The sequence below is a fragment of the Opisthocomus hoazin genome, chromosome 18 (assembly GCF_030867145.1).
Source record: "Opisthocomus hoazin isolate bOpiHoa1 chromosome 18, bOpiHoa1.hap1, whole genome shotgun sequence".
Lineage (NCBI taxonomy): Eukaryota > Metazoa > Chordata > Aves > Opisthocomiformes > Opisthocomidae > Opisthocomus > Opisthocomus hoazin.
The window spans coordinates 4,838,397-4,857,119 of NC_134431.1; the positions used below are offsets into that span (position 1 = coordinate 4,838,397).

Sequence of the window (18,723 nt, forward strand, 5' to 3'; positions counted from 1 at the left end):
GAAAAGCTGCGTGAACAGAAGGCTCCTGTGACTCTCCAGGAACTGCCAGCTAAGCACCAGCAGTTCAGGCATGCACCGTATCATCTGGCTTCGAGGAAAACCTTCGCTCAGGTTAGTTTGTCACAGCCAAACAATTCCTTTGCACCTCTGAGATGGAGGCACCTGGGAAGGTCAAGTCAGTTCCCAGACAGGCAGCATTTAATGGGATTCTGTTCGTGATGTACTTATCCTGGGGCAAATACTTAGGTCCTGATAACACAAGGCAGGGCTTCAAGGGAGCTCAGAGTACCACTGCACTTCTCTGCAACAGATATCCCATGGTGTGCAGGGTCAGAGAGATGGTCCATGTCTCCAGAAGTAGTGGTGGGAGATGGTATTTTGGGAGAGCACATGGGCCTGGCCGTATCCTGCAGTTTGTTCTGCCTGCAATCCACCAGCACCTGCAGCTGTGGCACTGAGCAGGGATGTCCAAATACCTTTGGGCTTCACTTACAGGGTTGTTGTCCGTGAATGTCTCTAAACCCTTTTTAACCCTGATGGTACTGAATGGTACCATCGCTACACCAGCCCCCTTCATGGTAGGTCCTGGGGATGCAGAACTGAGTGGAGCTGCCAGTTTGCAAAGGCAAACTCTTTCTGTTCCCAGAATGAACTGATTTTCTTAAAAAGTTGCGCAGAAACGCACCGGGGAGCTTTGGCAGCTCAGCTCTGTGTGCTCCACTGGTCCCAGTATCGAGGCTGTTCGGCATGCAACGCCCTTGGCCTGCCTTGCACGCTGGGATGAGCTGATGCTGAGTGGTGCAAGGGCCCAGAACACAGCCATGAAACCAAGCCCTGCCGTGGCAGATACTGCTGTAAACACCAGTACATCTTGGCAGGGTGACCGTGGGTTGACCTCCTGCCTGAGCACGTGAATAAACCTGAACCTTGTGGTCTGTGCCCACCGATGCCGGGGGCTCTCTGCGCCTCTCTGGTGGTTTGGCTTGGTGCAAAGGTGGTGGTTTGAAAATCAGGGTGCTCAAAAACTTTCCATGCTACAGCTTAAAGCTGACCTGAGCGAAAACCCACCAAAAGCAGTGAAGGATCATCTGTTCCTTGCAGTGCATTTTGAATCAGGCCTGTAGTGCTCAGGCTGTGCCGTTACACCCTTAGGCATGAAGTTTCGCATTTTGGGTAGCAGCCCAAGCAATCAGTGGGGCGAACTGCGGGGTAAGTGTGAGCACGACCCAAGGACAGACAGGCTTATGGAGTCTGGACGTCATCTGATGATGGCTCCTGTATGTTCATCGCAGGGTGTGCCAAAACCAGTGCCGCCGTTATGCTTCACGCCAGTTAAGATCCTCACTTGCTTTTGTCTATGCAGGATCATCAGCAGGCTGGCTGGTCTTACTGAGCCCGGTGAGGGGTGTAGGAGCTGAACTTGCATGTGGATTGAGACTCTGCCATGTTATGTCCTACAGAAAGTCATCTTTCTGGTCTGATGTCAAGCAGAATATGGCTATTTCCACCTACAAAAGGCAATATTACACAGTTCACACTAATGAAGCAACAGTTTCCCCCAGGAGAATATCCAAGCATGGAAGAAATGACCCGTTTTGTGCTCACTCCACTCTTAAAGAGCTGGATTGATTATTTGCCTGGCTGCCCTACCTGGAGCATCCTGCAGAGACCGTATCTCCAGGGTGCGAATGTCTATGCAAATCTAGAACAAGAGACACCCAAAGGGTTTTCAGTCGCTCCCTGGGAGGCTCTGCAGTCCCCTGCCTGGGCTGTGCCTCAGAGGAGCCGAAGAGAAGGAGGCAGTGCATGGGCATTATTGTCTTTTCATGGGAAATTTCTAGATGGAAGAAAAAAATTAAAGTTCATGTCTCATTCTGTATTCGCATTCTCTTTTCATTTTGGGTTTTGAGAAAGAAGAAATTGTTCATGTCTCCAGTTCCTCCCTTCTCTCTCTCTCTCGTTTCTCCTCTTCTCTCCCTCTGTGCCAAAAATGAGAGCACAAAGGAGTGGATGGCAAACGTTTATGGGGAAGAAGATAGTTATTCTCTCCAGGCTTTTGAGTCTTTTCGACTCTATAGCTTTAAATAATGCCTGCAACTGTGTAAAAATGGCAACTTGAAAAGGAATAAAGTGAAGTGTCGAGACATTCCAGTGCAGAGAAAAGAAATCAATTCTTGGGTATTTCTTGCTCTAATGCATTCAGTGTTACGAAGGGGTCAAAGGAAAAAAAAAAAAAAACCAACCTAGAAACATGAAACTCTTGATTGGGAGTCTTGAATTGTTGAGGGGGTTTAAGAAATCAAAGTTTTCTAATCTGTAAAATGGGAAGCATGTATTTGTTTTGCAACATAACTTTAGATTACTTTTCAATTACTCAGAAGAAGATATTTAGCTATTTCTTCTCTTGATATTTGGAGCCCCAAACCTGATGTAGGCTCTTGTCTGTGAACATTTCCAGTGCAATTACTGACTACTCAGAAAGGCCCTGAGTGCCCATGGTATTTTGGCAGAAACACTCCCCAAAATCTGGGGAGTTTATGCGGGTGGGGTTTTTTTCCTACCTGATTTGAGCCAGCTCTTTCGTGCCAGGGAAGGGGACGGCCCTGGGAAGTACCTAGCTCCCCTGTGAGCACTGCTGAAGCTCCAGTGGGGAAACTGGGACTTGCCCACCTGGGCAACGGTGGTGAGTGGGACTATTCATGGGCTGAAGCCCGTTTTGCCCAGGCTGAGGGCAGTTAGTGTGACTTGCTCTGGGTCTCGTTAATTCAGCCTCACTTTACAGGCTGGCTCTCCCTAGAGAGGGCAGCAAAGCTGTGGTTCCTCACAAGGCTCACCCGGTGATCGAGGTGATGCGAGAAACCCCCAGGGAGATGTGTTTTGAGGGTGGAAAAGGCCTTCAAGGCCGTCCTGTCCCACCTTTTTCCTTTGATAATTTTAGAAGCTGAAAGAGCCTCTCCATGTGCCATTTCCAGAGTGTTGGCAGGGAAACTGGGAGAATGCTTAATGTCTTTTTTTGTCTATATCCACCAGTCATTCAGGTAAGTGGGAGACAGCGTGAGCCCTCTAAAGGGTAGTGCTACGCAAGCCATCTGCCAAAAGACCAGCAACAATTAAAGCAGTCAAATAAGGCTCTAATTATAAAAACTCCCTGCATAACTACAGAAATATTTTGTGTAAATTGCTAGAGAAAAAATTTAGTATAAACTGTGCTCTAAGCCAATAAATCTACTTGCAGCGTAGTGCTTCCGGAGATGGTATCTAGCGAAAGTCTGTGTGTTCCAGAAAAAGAAAAAAGGTTCAATATGTTCTGAAATGCCTTTATCCTGTTTCTCTGCTAACTTCCCCCAAGCCGTTCTGTCTCCTGGAGAAATCCCAAATCCCTGGGACTTCTTCCAGCCCTCCTCTTTATTGCAGGAGTTACAAGCTCCAAATCAGGAGGCAGAAACGACTGCGCGTCAGGTGTGTGCCCCAGCAGCATGGAGAAAGGCAGTCCGACTTTCGACATCCAGCTACCAGCTTCCTGCTGCCGGCGCTGCCTGGCGCGCAAGGGGACACTGCGTGAAGCTGACTGCAAGGAGATGGCTCTGAACGCCCGCGGGGCTCTCTCCAGCCAGCCCTCCTCGCTCACGCTTGCTCCCGTCGGATGGCGGGTGCAGGCAGTAGTCCTGGTGCTTCCCACAGGCCCAGAGTGAGGGTTTGAATCAGGGATGGAGGGAACCACATCCCTGAGATGTGACTATGGTGAGACATCACCAGCCCATGGGGGATCACAAGGAAATCTAGAGGGGAACTGCCATTTCTGCCTAGATATAGGAGACCTGCTCGTCTCATAGACCAACAGGCCTGATGGATTTTCTGCTATTTATCGCTAACAGGTGGTGTTTTTGCTTCCCCCTTTGTCGGGAGCGTTCGGAGGGGCTGAGGAGCAGAGCAACCCTGGTGGCAGAGCAGCTGCCCGGCGTCCAGCAGTGCGGGTGCCGCGGGGCAGGGACGCTCAGCCACGGGGCGAATGAGTGTGAGAAGAAGACAAGGACATGCCAAGCTGCAGAAGACCCTCTAGGACAGACGTATCTCGGGCTCTGTGGCCCGGCTATTTCTCTGCTGTTAAATTGTCACCAGGCTGGCGGTGCCTCTAACAGCTGGGCTGATTCTGCTCGTTTCCTCCGGGCTAAGCCTGCCAACTGCTTCAAACCCAGGACGTCTATCAGTGGGGTGTTGCTGCCTTGCCTGCAGATCTCCGTGCCAGAGCCGGGTGCTGCACTCTCCGTCTGCCCTCCGCTCGCAAGCACCAGCCCCGTGGGGATGGGCGGCCCAGGGCACCCACACTTGGCCTCTCTTGGCTTTGCAGAAGACACTGACCTATGGTCTTTATCCCATCAAAAGTAACTGTCATTTTATAGTCATAACTATCTCCCGTGACCAAAAGTTCATCTGGAAAGCAATGAAACGTATTTTAATTACATATTGAAGAGCAGTAAAAGTGTTACTCTTTCCCACAGGCTTGCAGTGCAAGAGGCTTCGTCAATAATAAAATTTTAATGTGATTAGAGGTGGAGGAATTGCATTCTGCCGCTGTCACTGAGTGCTGGCAGTGACTTCAGGCAGCAGCAGGTGCCCGACCTGGCTGACCTTAAAAGTGAGGCCATGGGGGGGGAGAGCCCTGCAGCATCTCTTGGTCCTTGCTCCTGTCTCTGGGTGAGGCTCCTGGAGTGGAGGGATGGGGACGTGCCAAGTGACTGGGGGGATGTTCAGGATCCCACCGAGGGATGTAATCGTCCCCTGTGTTCCTTCTCTGTGGGTGAGTTTGCAGTCGGTGCTGGAGTGACGGATGGCTCAGAGCGCAACAAAGACGCTCTCACACCCCACACGCTGTCACACCATGGTGCAAGTGGGCCAGGGCTTGGCCTTTCCTTGAATTACCTCCTCATTTATCCCTGTCCTAAAGCTGGCCTAGGTGTCTCCATCCATTGTGGCCGCAACCACTGCAGAGCCATGGTGGCAGAGGTGTGGTACTGGTGGTGAACCGTGGAGGGGGTTGGGGGGGACCTCTAAGCCGGGAGCTGTGGGAATGAGGGCTCCGAGTTGTGATATGGTGAGGGAGTCAGGGCAGGAGGGAAGCGGGGGGAGTCCCCTCTGGCAGAGGCATGAAGACCCTGAGGATCTTGGCAAGGGTGGGGGACTTTGAGACCCCAGGCTTTCCATGCCAACGGGGCACGGGATAGCGAGCAGCGCCTGCCCACCTCCCACAGGGACCTGGCTGGGAGGAGGCAGAAGAGCACACAGCCCCACAGCATATCTTTTGGCTTTAGGAAATCTGGTCATCCCACTCAGGCAAATAAGGAGCAATAGGTAAGGAGCTACCTAGGGAAATAATTAAACAAAATCCTGGGCAGAGAGTCCCTAGTGGGTTCCCAGCCTTTTGCTGCCTTGGAGTCATGATGGGAGCATGAATGTGTGCAGAAGAGCAAAGCAGCATGTTGGCAGGAGCCATGGAGGTGCTGGGATGGAGAGGCTGAGCAACAAGTCATTCAGCCGCACTAATACCTGCAAACGAGCTCACCAGTATCATCTGCAAAAATACCACCTAGTAAGTTCTGCATTATTTGACCTTCTGTCCCCACAAATAATAATGGCAGAGCAACAGGAATCGCTCTAATGTGCTTGCAGTGTAATAAAGTAACCCCACTAGGAATAAAATCTACAGCAATTACTGTTCCAGGTATTATGCTGATTTATCAAATTGCAGTTGAATGTCAAGAAGAGTTGAGGATACAGTGATAAAAAATTTGTTCTCAAATCTGACTCTAAATTGCCCTTCTGGCCAGCACAGTATTTCATCCAGAAGAATTGTTATTCCCCCCATCTCTCTTCTTCAAAAATCATTGTTTGAACCAGTGATTTTGCACTCCTTGTGTGTTGGAGTAAGTACTTTGCCTGCACTCTGCGCTGTGTGATTAGCCACTAAGATGCTGCTGCGTATTTCGGACCAGGCCACACAAACGCCCCACTGCAGGGTGGAGCGTATGAAATGGAAGCAAACTGACTGTAGTTCATCACCACAAGACACAGCCTCCCTTTTGGGCCTTTCTGTCCTCTGGAAGATGGCGAAGATGCCTCATGTCATGTTTGCTTGATGGGTAGAGCCTTTCCACCACGTGGTGACAGCGGTGGGCAGAGGGCAGGCAAAGCGCAGCAGCTCCTGTTGACGAGACTCGTAGCCCAACTACTTCAGCCACTTGCACCGTGCAGCAAGGATGCCATTGACCCCTCGCCTGTGCTGATGGGCTGGGTCATGACACAGGTGGAAGTGCTTGATGGTGGCCACCACCTTTGTGAAGCACAGGGGCTATGAGCTGGAGGTGCTGAGCAGCCAGCGCTGGGTCCAACATACAAATTCTTTGCCTGGTTGCTTGGCACTGCTGAGCCTGAGCTCGAGGGTCCCAGGGCTGTACGTGGGGGCTGTCCCAGGAGGTGGGTCCCGGTGCTGGTGCGTGTTTCCTTCACCACGGACCCGCTCTATGTCTGACCACTGTGCTTCCAGCAGGAGCACAGCGAGGACTGCCACTCTCACCACCAGCACCGCACAGCAGCCCTAACCCTGATGGCACCTCTGGGGAATGGCAACACTTGGCGAGGTGCACATCTGCCCTTGGTGGAGGACCATGACTTTGCTGGGGCTGGCACAAGACCTGCTCCCAGCACATGCTGCTGTTGTCAGGGTGCTGGGATTTGTCAAATGAAGTCCTTTCCTTTGATCCTTCTTGCATAAAGTTTTCAATATTGCTTGTCAGGACTGTTTTCCCTTCCATTCCATCAGCTTAATAATAATAACACAGATGTAACAAAGACAAACTCTCCTCCCAGTGCTGCTGGGGCACCTGTGGCCATGGCCCTGCGTTGTGGGCACAGCTCAGGGTGGTGCCCAAGGCGAAACCACAGGCAAAGACCAGGCCCTTTCTGCATGCCACCAGCCCAGGGGACACCCCAGGCTGTGTTCTGCTGGGGCAGGGGGATGCTGGTGGGTACCCCTGTTTCCGTGAGAGCCGGGCATCACTGCCTGCAGGCACCCCATCCCATCCCATGCCGACCAGGGCTGCGTGGGCTAGCCCGGAGGGCTGAGTCCCTGTGCTCGAAGGGTTAACACCGCCAAGGTCCCGCTGATGAGGTTTGTTCAACTCCCCACTACATCCTACAGCGCTGCTAATTATGTCTTCATAAACCAATTAGCCAGGTCTCTCCCTGCCATGCCTCTTCACTTCCCTCTCCATCGTCAGCCCGGTGCCGGGGAACACCTGCCTGGGACCCTGCCTCCCCGGGGTGAGCCCCCTGCCCCAAAGCTGTTTCGGAGCCTTCTGAGGATCTACTTTGTGCTCGTTGGTGAAAAATGGAAGCGCTGCAGCTCGTCCTGCCCAGGAACACAACATCCACAACTGCAGCTGCTCCGGAGGGAGGTGAGGAGGTGGGGGCGAGCCAATATCCTTCTTCAAATATGGAAAAAAAATTACCACACCAAGGAAGGCAATAAATTCTTCCCTACGTTCAAAAGCAAGGGATTTGCTTTGTAGGGAGAGAGATTTAGGTTATCTGCTTGGAATTTGAAGGTTTTTAAAGGGAGGTTAGGCACACAGGCAGGGTTCAGGAAGAGCTGACCCTGCCCCAAGGCACGAGAGGGGATCGGATGCATCCTGAGACCCAGCTACCACATTTTCTGCTAACACCAGTAACCGCCCGAGGAGTCAGACCAAGCAGAGGCTCACCCAGCCACCCCATCGCTGCCTGGCCCGTTGCCCCCGGGTTCCTGCCCTTGCCTGCTCATGGGGCTGGGGCTGAACCTGCTAAAGGGGATTGGACTTGTTTTGTGAGCCAGCCATGATGGTGGACGGGAGGCTTGGCTCCAAGCCGCTTCCCTGGAGCGATTCCAGGTCCATGACAATTAGCCAACAGCTGGAATACCATTTAAGCACAGCTGCAATCATGCGAATTTAGAGATTAGCAGGGATTAAAGCAGTCTGGAACTTCTCACCATTTGTCATTAATGCCCTGGGCTCTATAATAGCCAACTGCCGTGCATCCCCGAGGCGGCTCCCAGGTCACCACGGCTGGAGACGGGTCGCTGCGCCCTGCACGGCTGCCCCACGGCAGCCACCAGCCCTTTGCCACCGCCTGCCTGCAGACAAGCAGAGCCAGCCCACAGTCACGTAGGTAGGCTGGCTAGAAAGTCGTTCAAAACATGGGTGTTGCTTTGCACAGCCCGTCCTGAATTGGCAAGGTCACCTTGCCACCAAGGAGACCTTCTCGGTGGAGGCTTTTGAATGGCTTCAAAACCACTGTCACAGCAATTCAAGGATGACGCAGCTGGGGGCTGCCTGCTGGGGTGCAGGTCCACGGGGCTGCTGGGCTTCGTGGACGGGCACCTTCCTTCAGAAAAGGCAAAGCGCTGGGACCCGGAGTAATGCGATGCTTCCAGTGAAGACCTCTTTCAGATCTCCTCCCTGGGCTGGAAGCAGCTTCCCTGGGATTTCAGAGTCTCCAGGCCACTTACCTGCTACACACAAAAAAATTTACATTTCAACAACTCTCCCTGGAATAAGTCCCGTCTCCTTGCTGAGAGAATTCAAGGTAGGTTTTTCATCTTCATGCCCTCTTTTTCCCCTCCTATTTTAATAATTGCATATTTGGATGAAATCTCCTGGCTCCGATATTGCAGAGTAATTATCTGCTCACCACAAGCTAGCCAAGCTGGGCTGAGCTGTTCTTGCTCATGCTGCTCCTCAGGAAGTTTTCTTATGTGCCATGTTTTTCTCCTCAAATGGCTGAAGATCACAGCGATACAAGTGGAGCTTCACGGCCTGAAGCTGGGCACCAACAAGGAAGCGTCCCACATTTATAGCTTTATCCAGCTGCTCTCCTCGCTTGCCCATCTCCGCAACCATTGTGCCGTGCTGGTAAGAGTTTGCTGTGCTTACACCAGAATAAAATACAGATTCACCGTGGGCAACAGGACAAGGAACAGGCACTTCTTCTGTTTGTACTTGCAGAGCGGGCAGCTTAGGGTTAAAAGTGTAACTGCTCTAATGACAGTTGATTCACAGAGTTACGTCTCCATTCCACACCTCTCATGCCCAGAAAGCATGTTCTCAGCAGACAGGAGTGCCACGCGACTGCCTTGCAATGATGCCGTGACAGCCTCAGAAGTGGAGGAGAACTTAGATTTTGGTTTTTTTTGTCAGGCTGATTGCAGGAGGAGTTTGTGACCTGCCTGGGTTTCTGCAAGTCTCTGCAGGGTCCTGCAGCTCCAGGGACTTGCTGGCCCTTGCCACGGTGCCTTTATCCCCACCTCTCTCAGCATCCAGGGTGGTCTGCTGGGCACTGCTTGGTTCAAACCCACCGTGCCCCCAACCACTCCGTCTCAGAAGGCCTTCCCCATTGCCAAATGGGGCCAAAGCTGGCAGCTTCCAGGTGGCAAAGGGTGGGATTTTGGGGTCGGTCTTACTTGATGTGCTGGCGGGGTGTGTGGGATGATGCTACAGCAGATCTCAACTAGAGGACACAGCAGTACAACGCCCGTCCCGTGTTCCTTGCCCTGTCCAGTGGCCTGTGGGCCAGCAAGCACTGAGGCTCGGTATTCTAATGAGGACTTCTTGCAATAGGCACAGGGCATGGCAGCAAGTTCTTGTGGCACATAGAAAACCATTAGGCAATGAAAATGACCATTTACTTCATCAAAAAACCCCTTAACACTGAAGGGTGAGCTCTTCCCTGGTTTATTAAAATAGTCTGAAAGCTTAAAAAAGTTATTTCAAGTCATTGGACAACACAAACGTTAAGGTCACTTTCATCATAGACAGGCAGCGGTGGGGAAAAACAGGATCTGAGCTCTGGCATTTGGACCTGAAGGAGACCGGGTGCCCCACACTGCGTGAGGAACACAGCCGTGCCCCAGCTTCACATTTTGCCATTGAAATGCACACTGGAAGAAATGACAGTAACTTGTGTGCCAGTGACACAACGCGGTGAGACTCCTACAGCCAAGCTGCGCCTACAAACGGGCTTAAAACGGTACACGAATTACCAGGGTTCCTCCGGGCAGGTGGCCTGGGGTGTGAAATCCCACGTCGCATTAGCCTTTACGCCATTTAAATTTTCCATCCTTGCTACGGAAGGATCGAAATGCCAGTTCCATCCTTAAGCCATTTGAATTTTCCATCCGTTTCATGTCCTCATCCATGCTTCTTAGGCAAAGTTGGAAATGGGGCTCTCGCGGGCATCTGCCGGCGGCCACCAGGCAGCTTGGTGACCCCCACATCTGTGAGGACATCTTCTGTCTGCTCCAGGGCTGGCGGAAAGGAGGAGCGTCGGCAGGGCTGGGGCACGGGATAGCTGTGTAAGCAAACGCATACGGCAAGAAGTTATCGCTTGAGAAAGGAAAGCGTCCTCTGCGGAGCGTAAAGCTGGCGTTCTCCAGGCAAACGAAAGAGAAATGCTCGTCTGTCTCCCATCGCTCGGTGATGGCTTTCATTGCTGGGGGTGGTCACAGATATATTTAATTAAGTAGTGTTGGCCCAGAGCCAGGCAGGAGAAAGAGAAAGCAAGTGAGGATGTGATGGGAGAGGAGCGAGGGATGGGGAAGCTGAGGAGGACAAGGACAAGGCACAGACCTTGCCGGCCAGGACATTTCCAGGGTGAGCCCCCAGAATAAGGAGAGACTGCTTCAGTTCTACTTTTCAGACGTTTTATTATAAAGAAAGGTAAGATAAGCATTGTGAACCGAATGTGCCGGGTGCGGCGAAAGCAGCACCGTCAAACAAAATTAAAAATAAAAAAAACCCAAAAATGCACCTTATGAGAAACTGTAATTATGCTCTCTAATCTTTCATAAATAGACAAAAATCATTGTCAGCAATTTTTAAATAGATGGACATATGGCAGAAAAAATATAATAATGCCATACAACATGGATATAAATTGTCCATTTCTTGCTGTACAAATAATAGAAACAAGTTTGGCGGGCTTTTTTTGTTGGTTTTTTTATACACATCTCCCTTCTATGTATAACTAAAAAATGTGCTACAATTAATATAAAATGCTTTTACTATAAAGTAAACTACTAATTTTTTTCACAAAAAAATCTTAAAGATGTCTTTAGCACAGCTCTAAAACACTTAGTAAACTACTTACAACTATCCAACAAATTATATTTTCATGATCTTTTTCACATTTTCCCTCTCATATTTTGCCTTCTTCTCTCTCCCCCACCTACCTAGCAATAGTTTTTATTTATTTTTTGTATTTTTTTTCGCCAGACATCCAAGGCCTTTGCATGTACAATATTCACACAAACTTCACATTTTCTTGCACAAAGTTTAGTGCTGTTAGCAAGTCAAAAGAGTGCATCCTCCTACTGAGCTGGCCTAAAGCTGTCGGACACCAGACCGGGGCCTACGCTGCGTCTAAAAGCAGTTCACTAGGAAAACAGTCTGTAGCTAAGCTGATGGCAAGCAGAAAAACGGTGTCCTTCGTCTATTTTTTTTTTGTTGATTTTGTATATTTATTTTATTTTTAATTTTTTTTAATTTTTTTTTTTTTGTTCTTCACGATTTAATGAGGTGTTGGGCTTCCACGGAAAGTAGGCTTTAGAGTTCAAAAATCAGAAAGAAAACTGCTCTTAGAGCCTGGAAACGAAGCCAGCGACGAGGTGCAGTGGTAGCTCTCTCGCCCTCATGACTTGCTCGGTGCCCCTCCGGGTAGTCTGTAAGATAGACCCTCTCGAGTGTCCTTCGTCTGAGCCTCCTCGAAAAGAGATGGGGAGTTTTAGGTGAGGTAGAGTGCCTTGTCCCTTGGCAGCATGCTGTAAGAGAAACGAGAGGCAGAAGGTGAGGCGGGCAGGGAAACAGCCGGCAAGTCGCCCGGGCAGCCGATATGAGCATTTGCGTGCCCGGTCGCACACCCGGCTTCAGCCGTGCCATGGTTTTTATGGCACCCGTCATGCAAAACATGAAGTGGTCTGCACCAAGGGGCGGGTGCGCGGAGATGGACAAAGCAGAAGGCGCTTAAAAGTCAGAGTCTGGGGCAATTTTAGTTCTTCCTGAATTTCAACAATATGGGCTAAGACATAAATTCATATGTCATGAGACCTAAATCCAAAATCACAGCCAGGTCGGATGGGGCTCTCAGCAGCCTGGTCTGGTGGAAGATCTCCCTGCTCATGGCATGGGGGTTGGAACCAGATGATCTTTAAGGTCCCTTCCAACCCAAACCATTCTATGATTCCAAATTCCTCCTTGCGGCTTAATTTTTGCTCTTTGGGGCTGCAGGGGAGGGCCAGCTCCGGATTTCCCTGATGAGCACCGGAGTGTGATGCCGGTACCAGCTCCACCGCCGTGCTGTGGAGCGCTGTGCCCGGGACCAGCCCCTTGGCCACCAGTCCCCTTCTTCAGCACACACTGTCCTTAGGCCAAGCTGTGGAGATTTAGAAAATGGACACTTGCTTTTGGATAAAATGTGTCATTCTGACAATGCATAAGGACTAGGGGGTCTCCAAAACATGATTCAGAGGCTTATGCCTGAAGATGCCTGTGGGTGTCCAGGAGGATTTACTGAAGTTTGATGGCTGAAGAGCATGGGAGCAGGAGTCATCACCTGCTCAATGTCTCTCTTCTCCTCTCCCAAAATAAGTACAACTAGAAAAATTAATAATCAGCAAGTGAGGGGGAAAAATGCCTGGAGACAGCAGGATTAGTGGGTCTTTCCTACGGGTCTGATGAAGACAGCAGCAAGTACAAGGAACCCAAGGAAGACTGTGGTGCTGCCTTACTTGTAGGAGGCTACGGAGGAGTGCTGGTGGAACAGCAGCCAGGCTGCGTGCTCTGCACAGCCCTGACCCACCAGATCTTCAACTGATCACATTACTGAAGCAACAACTTTGATTTCATAGAATCACAGGTTGGAAAAGACCTTGAAGATCATCAAGTCCAACCATCCACCCAACTCCACCGTGCCTACCAAACCATATCAAGAGATCCAGGCATGTCCTGGGGAGGGAAGCCAGCTTAGACCTCGGAGACGCCCCGCGTGCGGACAGCTCTGCAGCAAGGGGTACAGATGGGTATCACCATTCCCATCCCTGTCTGTAGCACCCGGTGCTTCAACCGTCCACGTGGACAGGCTCGCAACCCAAACTTGCCACCAGCAGTGTCCTGCGAGGGAGCCCAGATGCTCTTTTTCCAGGACACAGCAGAGAGAGGAGTGGCTGAAGTCCTCTGTGGGTTTTGCTCTGAAATCCAGGCATTTTAATTGGTTTGATCATCTACACTGACCTGATGGAAACATCACTGGCTCCATAAAGACATCTCGGCCTTAAAAGGCGGTGAAGAACCTTACAAAGCTTTGGGAGATTCCGGTGCGGGCGTGCTTGTGAGTGGAACAATGGGGAAACAGCAGACAGCAAGGTAACGCTGTTGTTGACAGAGCTGTCTTCTGATAGAACGCAGCGGAGTCCACACTTTGTTAATCTCCACATTTCATAATCTGCATTTAAAATGCAGAGCCTTCCCCACTGCACTCAGCAAAGATTTAATGCCACTGAGCAGCAGTGAGGTGTTCCAGTACTAAAACTTCATTAATTTTACAAAATATGCTACAGAACATTTCTCAGTTCATTACAAAGTATTGACATAAATAATTGAATCCCGACTAAGTGCATTTGTGATGGTTTATCCTTGCTTTTTTACAGTGTTTGCTCATTTCGTTTCTGATTTGGAAAAATCCCCCATTTGGAGAGGTTTGTTACATCGTTAGCAGGAATTAGCGAGGTTGTAAGTGTCCGGATGAAGTGGCCGTACATGGTTTTTTGCATCTGGACAAGGCATAACTGAGAGTGTCCTGTCTTTTAGCCCAAAGGAGAGTGGGAAGCAGGGAGAAAAGTTGCTAAATGGTGGTACCCAAAAAGAACCTAATCCCTGCCTCGCAAATGAGAGGAAGGACATAGAAAGCTCAGTCCAGCTTAGCGTTATCACCAACACACCTAAATGCTGGGAGACAAATGTAAGCGAACCCTGAAGACAGCTTTGGTGCAGAAAGAGTTGTAATCAGAAGGCAGAGCGGAAGAGAACGGTGAGGTGCCTTCAGGAATGAAGAAAGATTTGCAAGTGATCGTAAACCAAGCTGCAACCTTGATACAGGTGAGCTAGTTCCCTCGGAGAAAGTCACTGCGAAACAACTCCGTGGGTGCCTGGGAAAGAGCAAGCGCAGAATAAGGCTGTCGGGTGAGGGAGACAGGGGACGAGGTAAGTAGTTTGTGATATTACGGCAAAAAAGCAATAAAATTGTATGCTGCAGTTGCTTGTGGGAAGTGATAGTCATAGACTAAGCAGGAACTGAGAAATGCTACTCGTGTCTTCGCTAGCAATCTAGGACAGCTTGGGCTTAAGCCCAGAAAGAGCTAGGAAAATTGGATGGAAGTCAGTAAGCACAAAATCATTAAGAATGGGGAGAGCATGAGCTAAGAAACATTTCAAACTCTGTAAAATGGCTGGTTTATGAATTGAGGAGTGCCTGCTCGCAGGATGGGAGAATTTGAGGGGCAGAAGTGCAGAAGTGTTGTTCAATGGCATTTTAATATAGCACTGATGGGCTGGGAAAAAACAAACCCTACAGCAGTTCCCTTATTAGATGGAGGAGGACAGAGAGAAAGATAACCTTGTTAGTTTTTCAGAAGCTGTCTGGACGACAAACACAAAAGAAGACGCAGGACTGGGAGGTGTTACCCCAGCTAACCCAGGGCCAGTACATGCTGGAAGCTAAAGAAATACCAAGGTCAGGCACGAAATAAAAATCCTAACCCGGAGAGCAAGACAGGGCTGCCTGCGCGCTGGGGAGGTTGGTAGGATACTCTCTTTCAGGAATCTGGGACTCTGCAGCTGAGCCACAGCACAACAGAAAATAATCCTTTTTCTTTCCAGCCCGTTGCTGATTTTGCTCCTCGGAGTGCTGCTTTAATTGCAATTAAGCTGAACGCAGTTTTGAGGTTGAAATGGGCAATTACATGATCCAGAGGCTTCCCCATTATGCCTAAAACTGCGCTGATGAATCAACCTCAACAAGATGTGCTCTCCCTTTACCGCTGCTTTGCCTAAGCCTTGCTGATTGCCGGGGCCGTTCGGGCACAGAGCCCACCCTGCATCCTCACGCCCAGCTCCTGGCAAGGCACCGCGGAGGAGAAGCCCAAGGGCACCTCTGCACAGCGCCAAGTACGCCAGAGAAAGCAGTACGGGCAGGAAGATGCTGAGAACCAGCTCATCTCCTTCCTGGACACAAGCTTTAACTTTGAGACGCAGCGGGGCTGCAGTCCCACCGGGTCCCTGGGTGCTACCAGCAATGCAGAGCACGCACTTGGGCACCCAGTACCAGGGGTGCTGGTGCTGCTGACACACCAGGCTTTACAATAAAATGAGAACAAGCCAGCTCTGGGAGCTGGGCTGCCAGCAGCTCGTGTGTCTCTAGTCACGGGAGATGGGCTCCTTCCTTAGCAGTCTACGACGTTTTTCGGTGCACTGAGCACTCTGCAGTACTGATCCATATCCATCCGAGTTCATTGCTACAATCTACTCTAATAATTACCTGGAAGTCTCTGCATCATTTGTCTGGTTTTAAAACGATTCTTTTTCCAGGAAGCTGCGATCAGCCCATGAAATTCAATATTTCTGCTGTGACAAAGGCATGAAACACATGAGCTTTGATGGCAAATTGCATGGGCCCTTTGCCTACAGTATGGCACTCCAGACAGATGTCACTGAGCTTGTTTTAGCAACACAAAACTCAATCCTGCCTACTACGGGAGCATGTCAGCCGTTTCTAGAATGCCCAAGTTATCTGCTGTGGGATTTGCAGAGGGAATCAGGCGTTTTCCCCACTGATCCCCTCAGCAGCAACGCTTATTTCTGGGGGGCTAATTTTTGTGGGAGCTGCTCAGCACCTCTGGAAATTGGGAACCATGTGCCATAACCCCTCAAGCAGCTTTAGCGTTTTGCCCACAGCATCTAAAATGACTTCTGTCCTCAAGTCCCAGACAGGTTCCTTCTTTGGGGTTGTCTGCGGAGACTGCAGGAAGGACCACTCAAAGGCTGCTGGCAGAGCCCAGAACAATCCCCGTAGCTGAGCACCCTCAGGCAGGCGGACAGCAGCGATATTCTAATGGCTCAGCAAGTTATTTATTTTCCTGAAAGAAATGAATGTCTGTACAGTCCGTGCCCAGCCCAGCAATCGTAAGTGCACTGCTGGCACAGACGGGAGCTGTGCTCTGAAAAGGCTGGGAGCTTGCTATTATCTCCAGTGAAAGCACTATGTTCCAGTACTTCAAGCAAATCAAGCAACACTCAGAAGCTACCAAGCCTCCTTCCCTACCTGCTCTCCCAGCAAACCACGTGCCTGTTTTACAGAGCACAGCAGCAGCTTCCAAACTGTAATCGCTGGGCCAAGAGCAGTGGCTTAGGCAGAGGGTGGAAACAGCTTTCACACCCTCCCTCTTCCCCAGCTTTAAGTCCATCCTGATGTTTTTATTCACTGGGAAATTCAAGCAGCATGGAAGGGACCTTCGTGTTGGCACATTCATGGCAGAGCTTGTAGGGTGTAAAGGGCAAGATCTGTGCGGATGCCTGTGGCCTTTTCCTGCAAGGTGCAGGGGACCAAAGCATTGTGAGGCTCGCCAACGGAGGAGGCTTTGTACCCTACTGTGGTGAAACCCCAGGACCGATAAGGGACCCATTGCTAGAGACAACTGCGGGAGGTTGTGGCCTCAGCGATAAGAGCAATCACTTTAGGAACAGAAGGACGTTGCTTATGGACACAGACACCCCCAGACCTGCTCTGCTTGGGAGACTGAGCTTCCCTGGCCTGCTCTAGAAGGAAACAAGGGTGTGTAGTGATAGGACAAGGGGGAATGGCTGTAAACTAAAAGAGGGCAGGTGTAGATTAGATACTGGGAAGAAATTCTTCACTGTGAGGATGGTGAAACACTGGTCCAGGTTGCCCAGAGAAGCTGTGGCTGCCCCCTCCCTGGCAGGGTTCAAGGCCAGGCTGGATGGAGCTCTGAGCACCCTGGGCTGGTGGAAGATGTCCCTGCTCATGGCAGGTGGGTTGGAACCAGATGATCTTTAAGGCCCCTTCCAACCCAACCCATTCTTATGATTCTATGAAACGTGTCCAAATGCCCCACTGCTGATGGGATGGAAACACAAAAAGAGGAAACCTCTTCATGCCCAATTAAGAAATTACCCGTGATTTTTAAGCTACCTGCTTCTCTGTGAGCCTACCGAGAAGAGGAAACCTTGAACTTTGTTGACCACAATTAGCCTACCAACCTGCTGTACATTTTAGGGCAGATTCTCACTGCTGTACACTGCCACAGTTCAGATAACAGAAAGTGCATTAGCAATGTCTATTTTGTCTACTGGCCTGCAGTGGTTAATCCCACACTCTCTGCTGGGGTAGTCGTTGTCCCACTCAGTGCTTCCTGGAGGGTTTGATGCACCAGGAGAACGGGGCCCAACACTGTTCTGAAACTCTGACGAAATATGGGAGAAGTCCTGCAGGGTGGAGAGGAAAGGAAGGGTTACAGGAGCGTACACAGCAGGAGAAACAGCAGATTGAATAATACTGCACGAACTCATTTACCCGCATTGCCCCCAGACCGCGGCAGGTCCAAGCGCAGGAGCAGCCCCGGGGGCTGCAGCAGGTCCAAGCGCAGGACCCGCAACCACCGCGGTGGGACCTTGCGGAATGCGACTTGACACAAGCAGGTGTCAACGCAGCAACAACTGGTTTACAGCCCTCTTCCCCCCGTCTCGTTTTCCAGGACTTCCCTCCTCGGGGGGTGGTGAGTGGCTGTGGGAGCCTCTGCATCGGCAGCCTGGCAGTCAACGCCGGTTTTCCACTGCAGGCGCAGCCCCTTTGCAGGAACGCGTGTGCCCACCACAATGGACAGTAACGAGGTAAGGGACAGCCACGCAGGCAACGCTGTCCCCATCAGCTGTCACCGCCGGCAATCTAACACGGACGCTGCGGGACTGCGTTACCTGAAAGCTAATTAGCTTTCCCGGTTTTTGGGGGTTGGCTTAATTAGGTAACATTAGGCAATGTACAGAAACAGGAATCATGGCAGTTACCTGATCAAGAACATGATTCTCTCCTAAATGTCCAAATTAGGGCAGTGTGGGGTACATTTTTTTTTACTTTTTATTTTTTATTCACACCGTCATGCGGAATAAAGCCTCACAAAATGCTGCCCTCAGCAGCAACAACTACCCCACTTAAAGTAGTTATGAGGACACCCTTTTACGCTCATTTCTGGACGTAGGCTATCATCAAATTACAGAAGTCACTTTTGCTTATATAGAGCTGAAGCCACGCTGGAGAAGTTACTCGGAATACCCTGAGCAGGTTGGAAATGAAAATCCAAATAAGGATCTGACCTTCCCAGGTGTGCTGTCTTTTTATTATGGTCAGGTATAACTGTGCTTCCACATCCCTGCTCTGCTTTGGCTTTCTTCCACTGCAATATCTGTTCCTAAATTAACAATTTCTGTTTTCTCAAAGTTAGCTCCAAACCGAACAGGTCACATTATGGGAAAGAAAGCTTTGTTCACTGCTGCAGTGCTGTATGAATTTTGTGATATATAGCTAGTAAACATGAGAAACACAAATTACTCAGCCAGCTGGGTGAATACT

At 50.3% G+C, this 18,723-nt stretch overlaps 1 protein-coding gene across 1 annotated transcript in view; it reads right to left on the minus strand.

Moving 5' to 3' along the window:
* Positions 1–10,724: 10,724 nt before the first annotated feature.
* The window catches only part of TOX2 (TOX high mobility group box family member 2), a 160,634-nt gene continuing 152,635 nt past the window's right edge, over positions 10,725–18,723 (minus strand). Inside the window, exons 8-9 of the mRNA XM_075438585.1 lie at positions 17,452–17,582; positions 10,725–11,848 (exon numbers count right to left, since the gene is read on the minus strand). Of these exons, the coding sequence (XP_075294700.1) occupies positions 11,812–11,848; positions 17,452–17,582 (168 nt within the window). The 3' untranslated portion in view covers positions 10,725–11,811. The remainder of the gene's footprint in view (positions 11,849–17,451; positions 17,583–18,723) is intronic.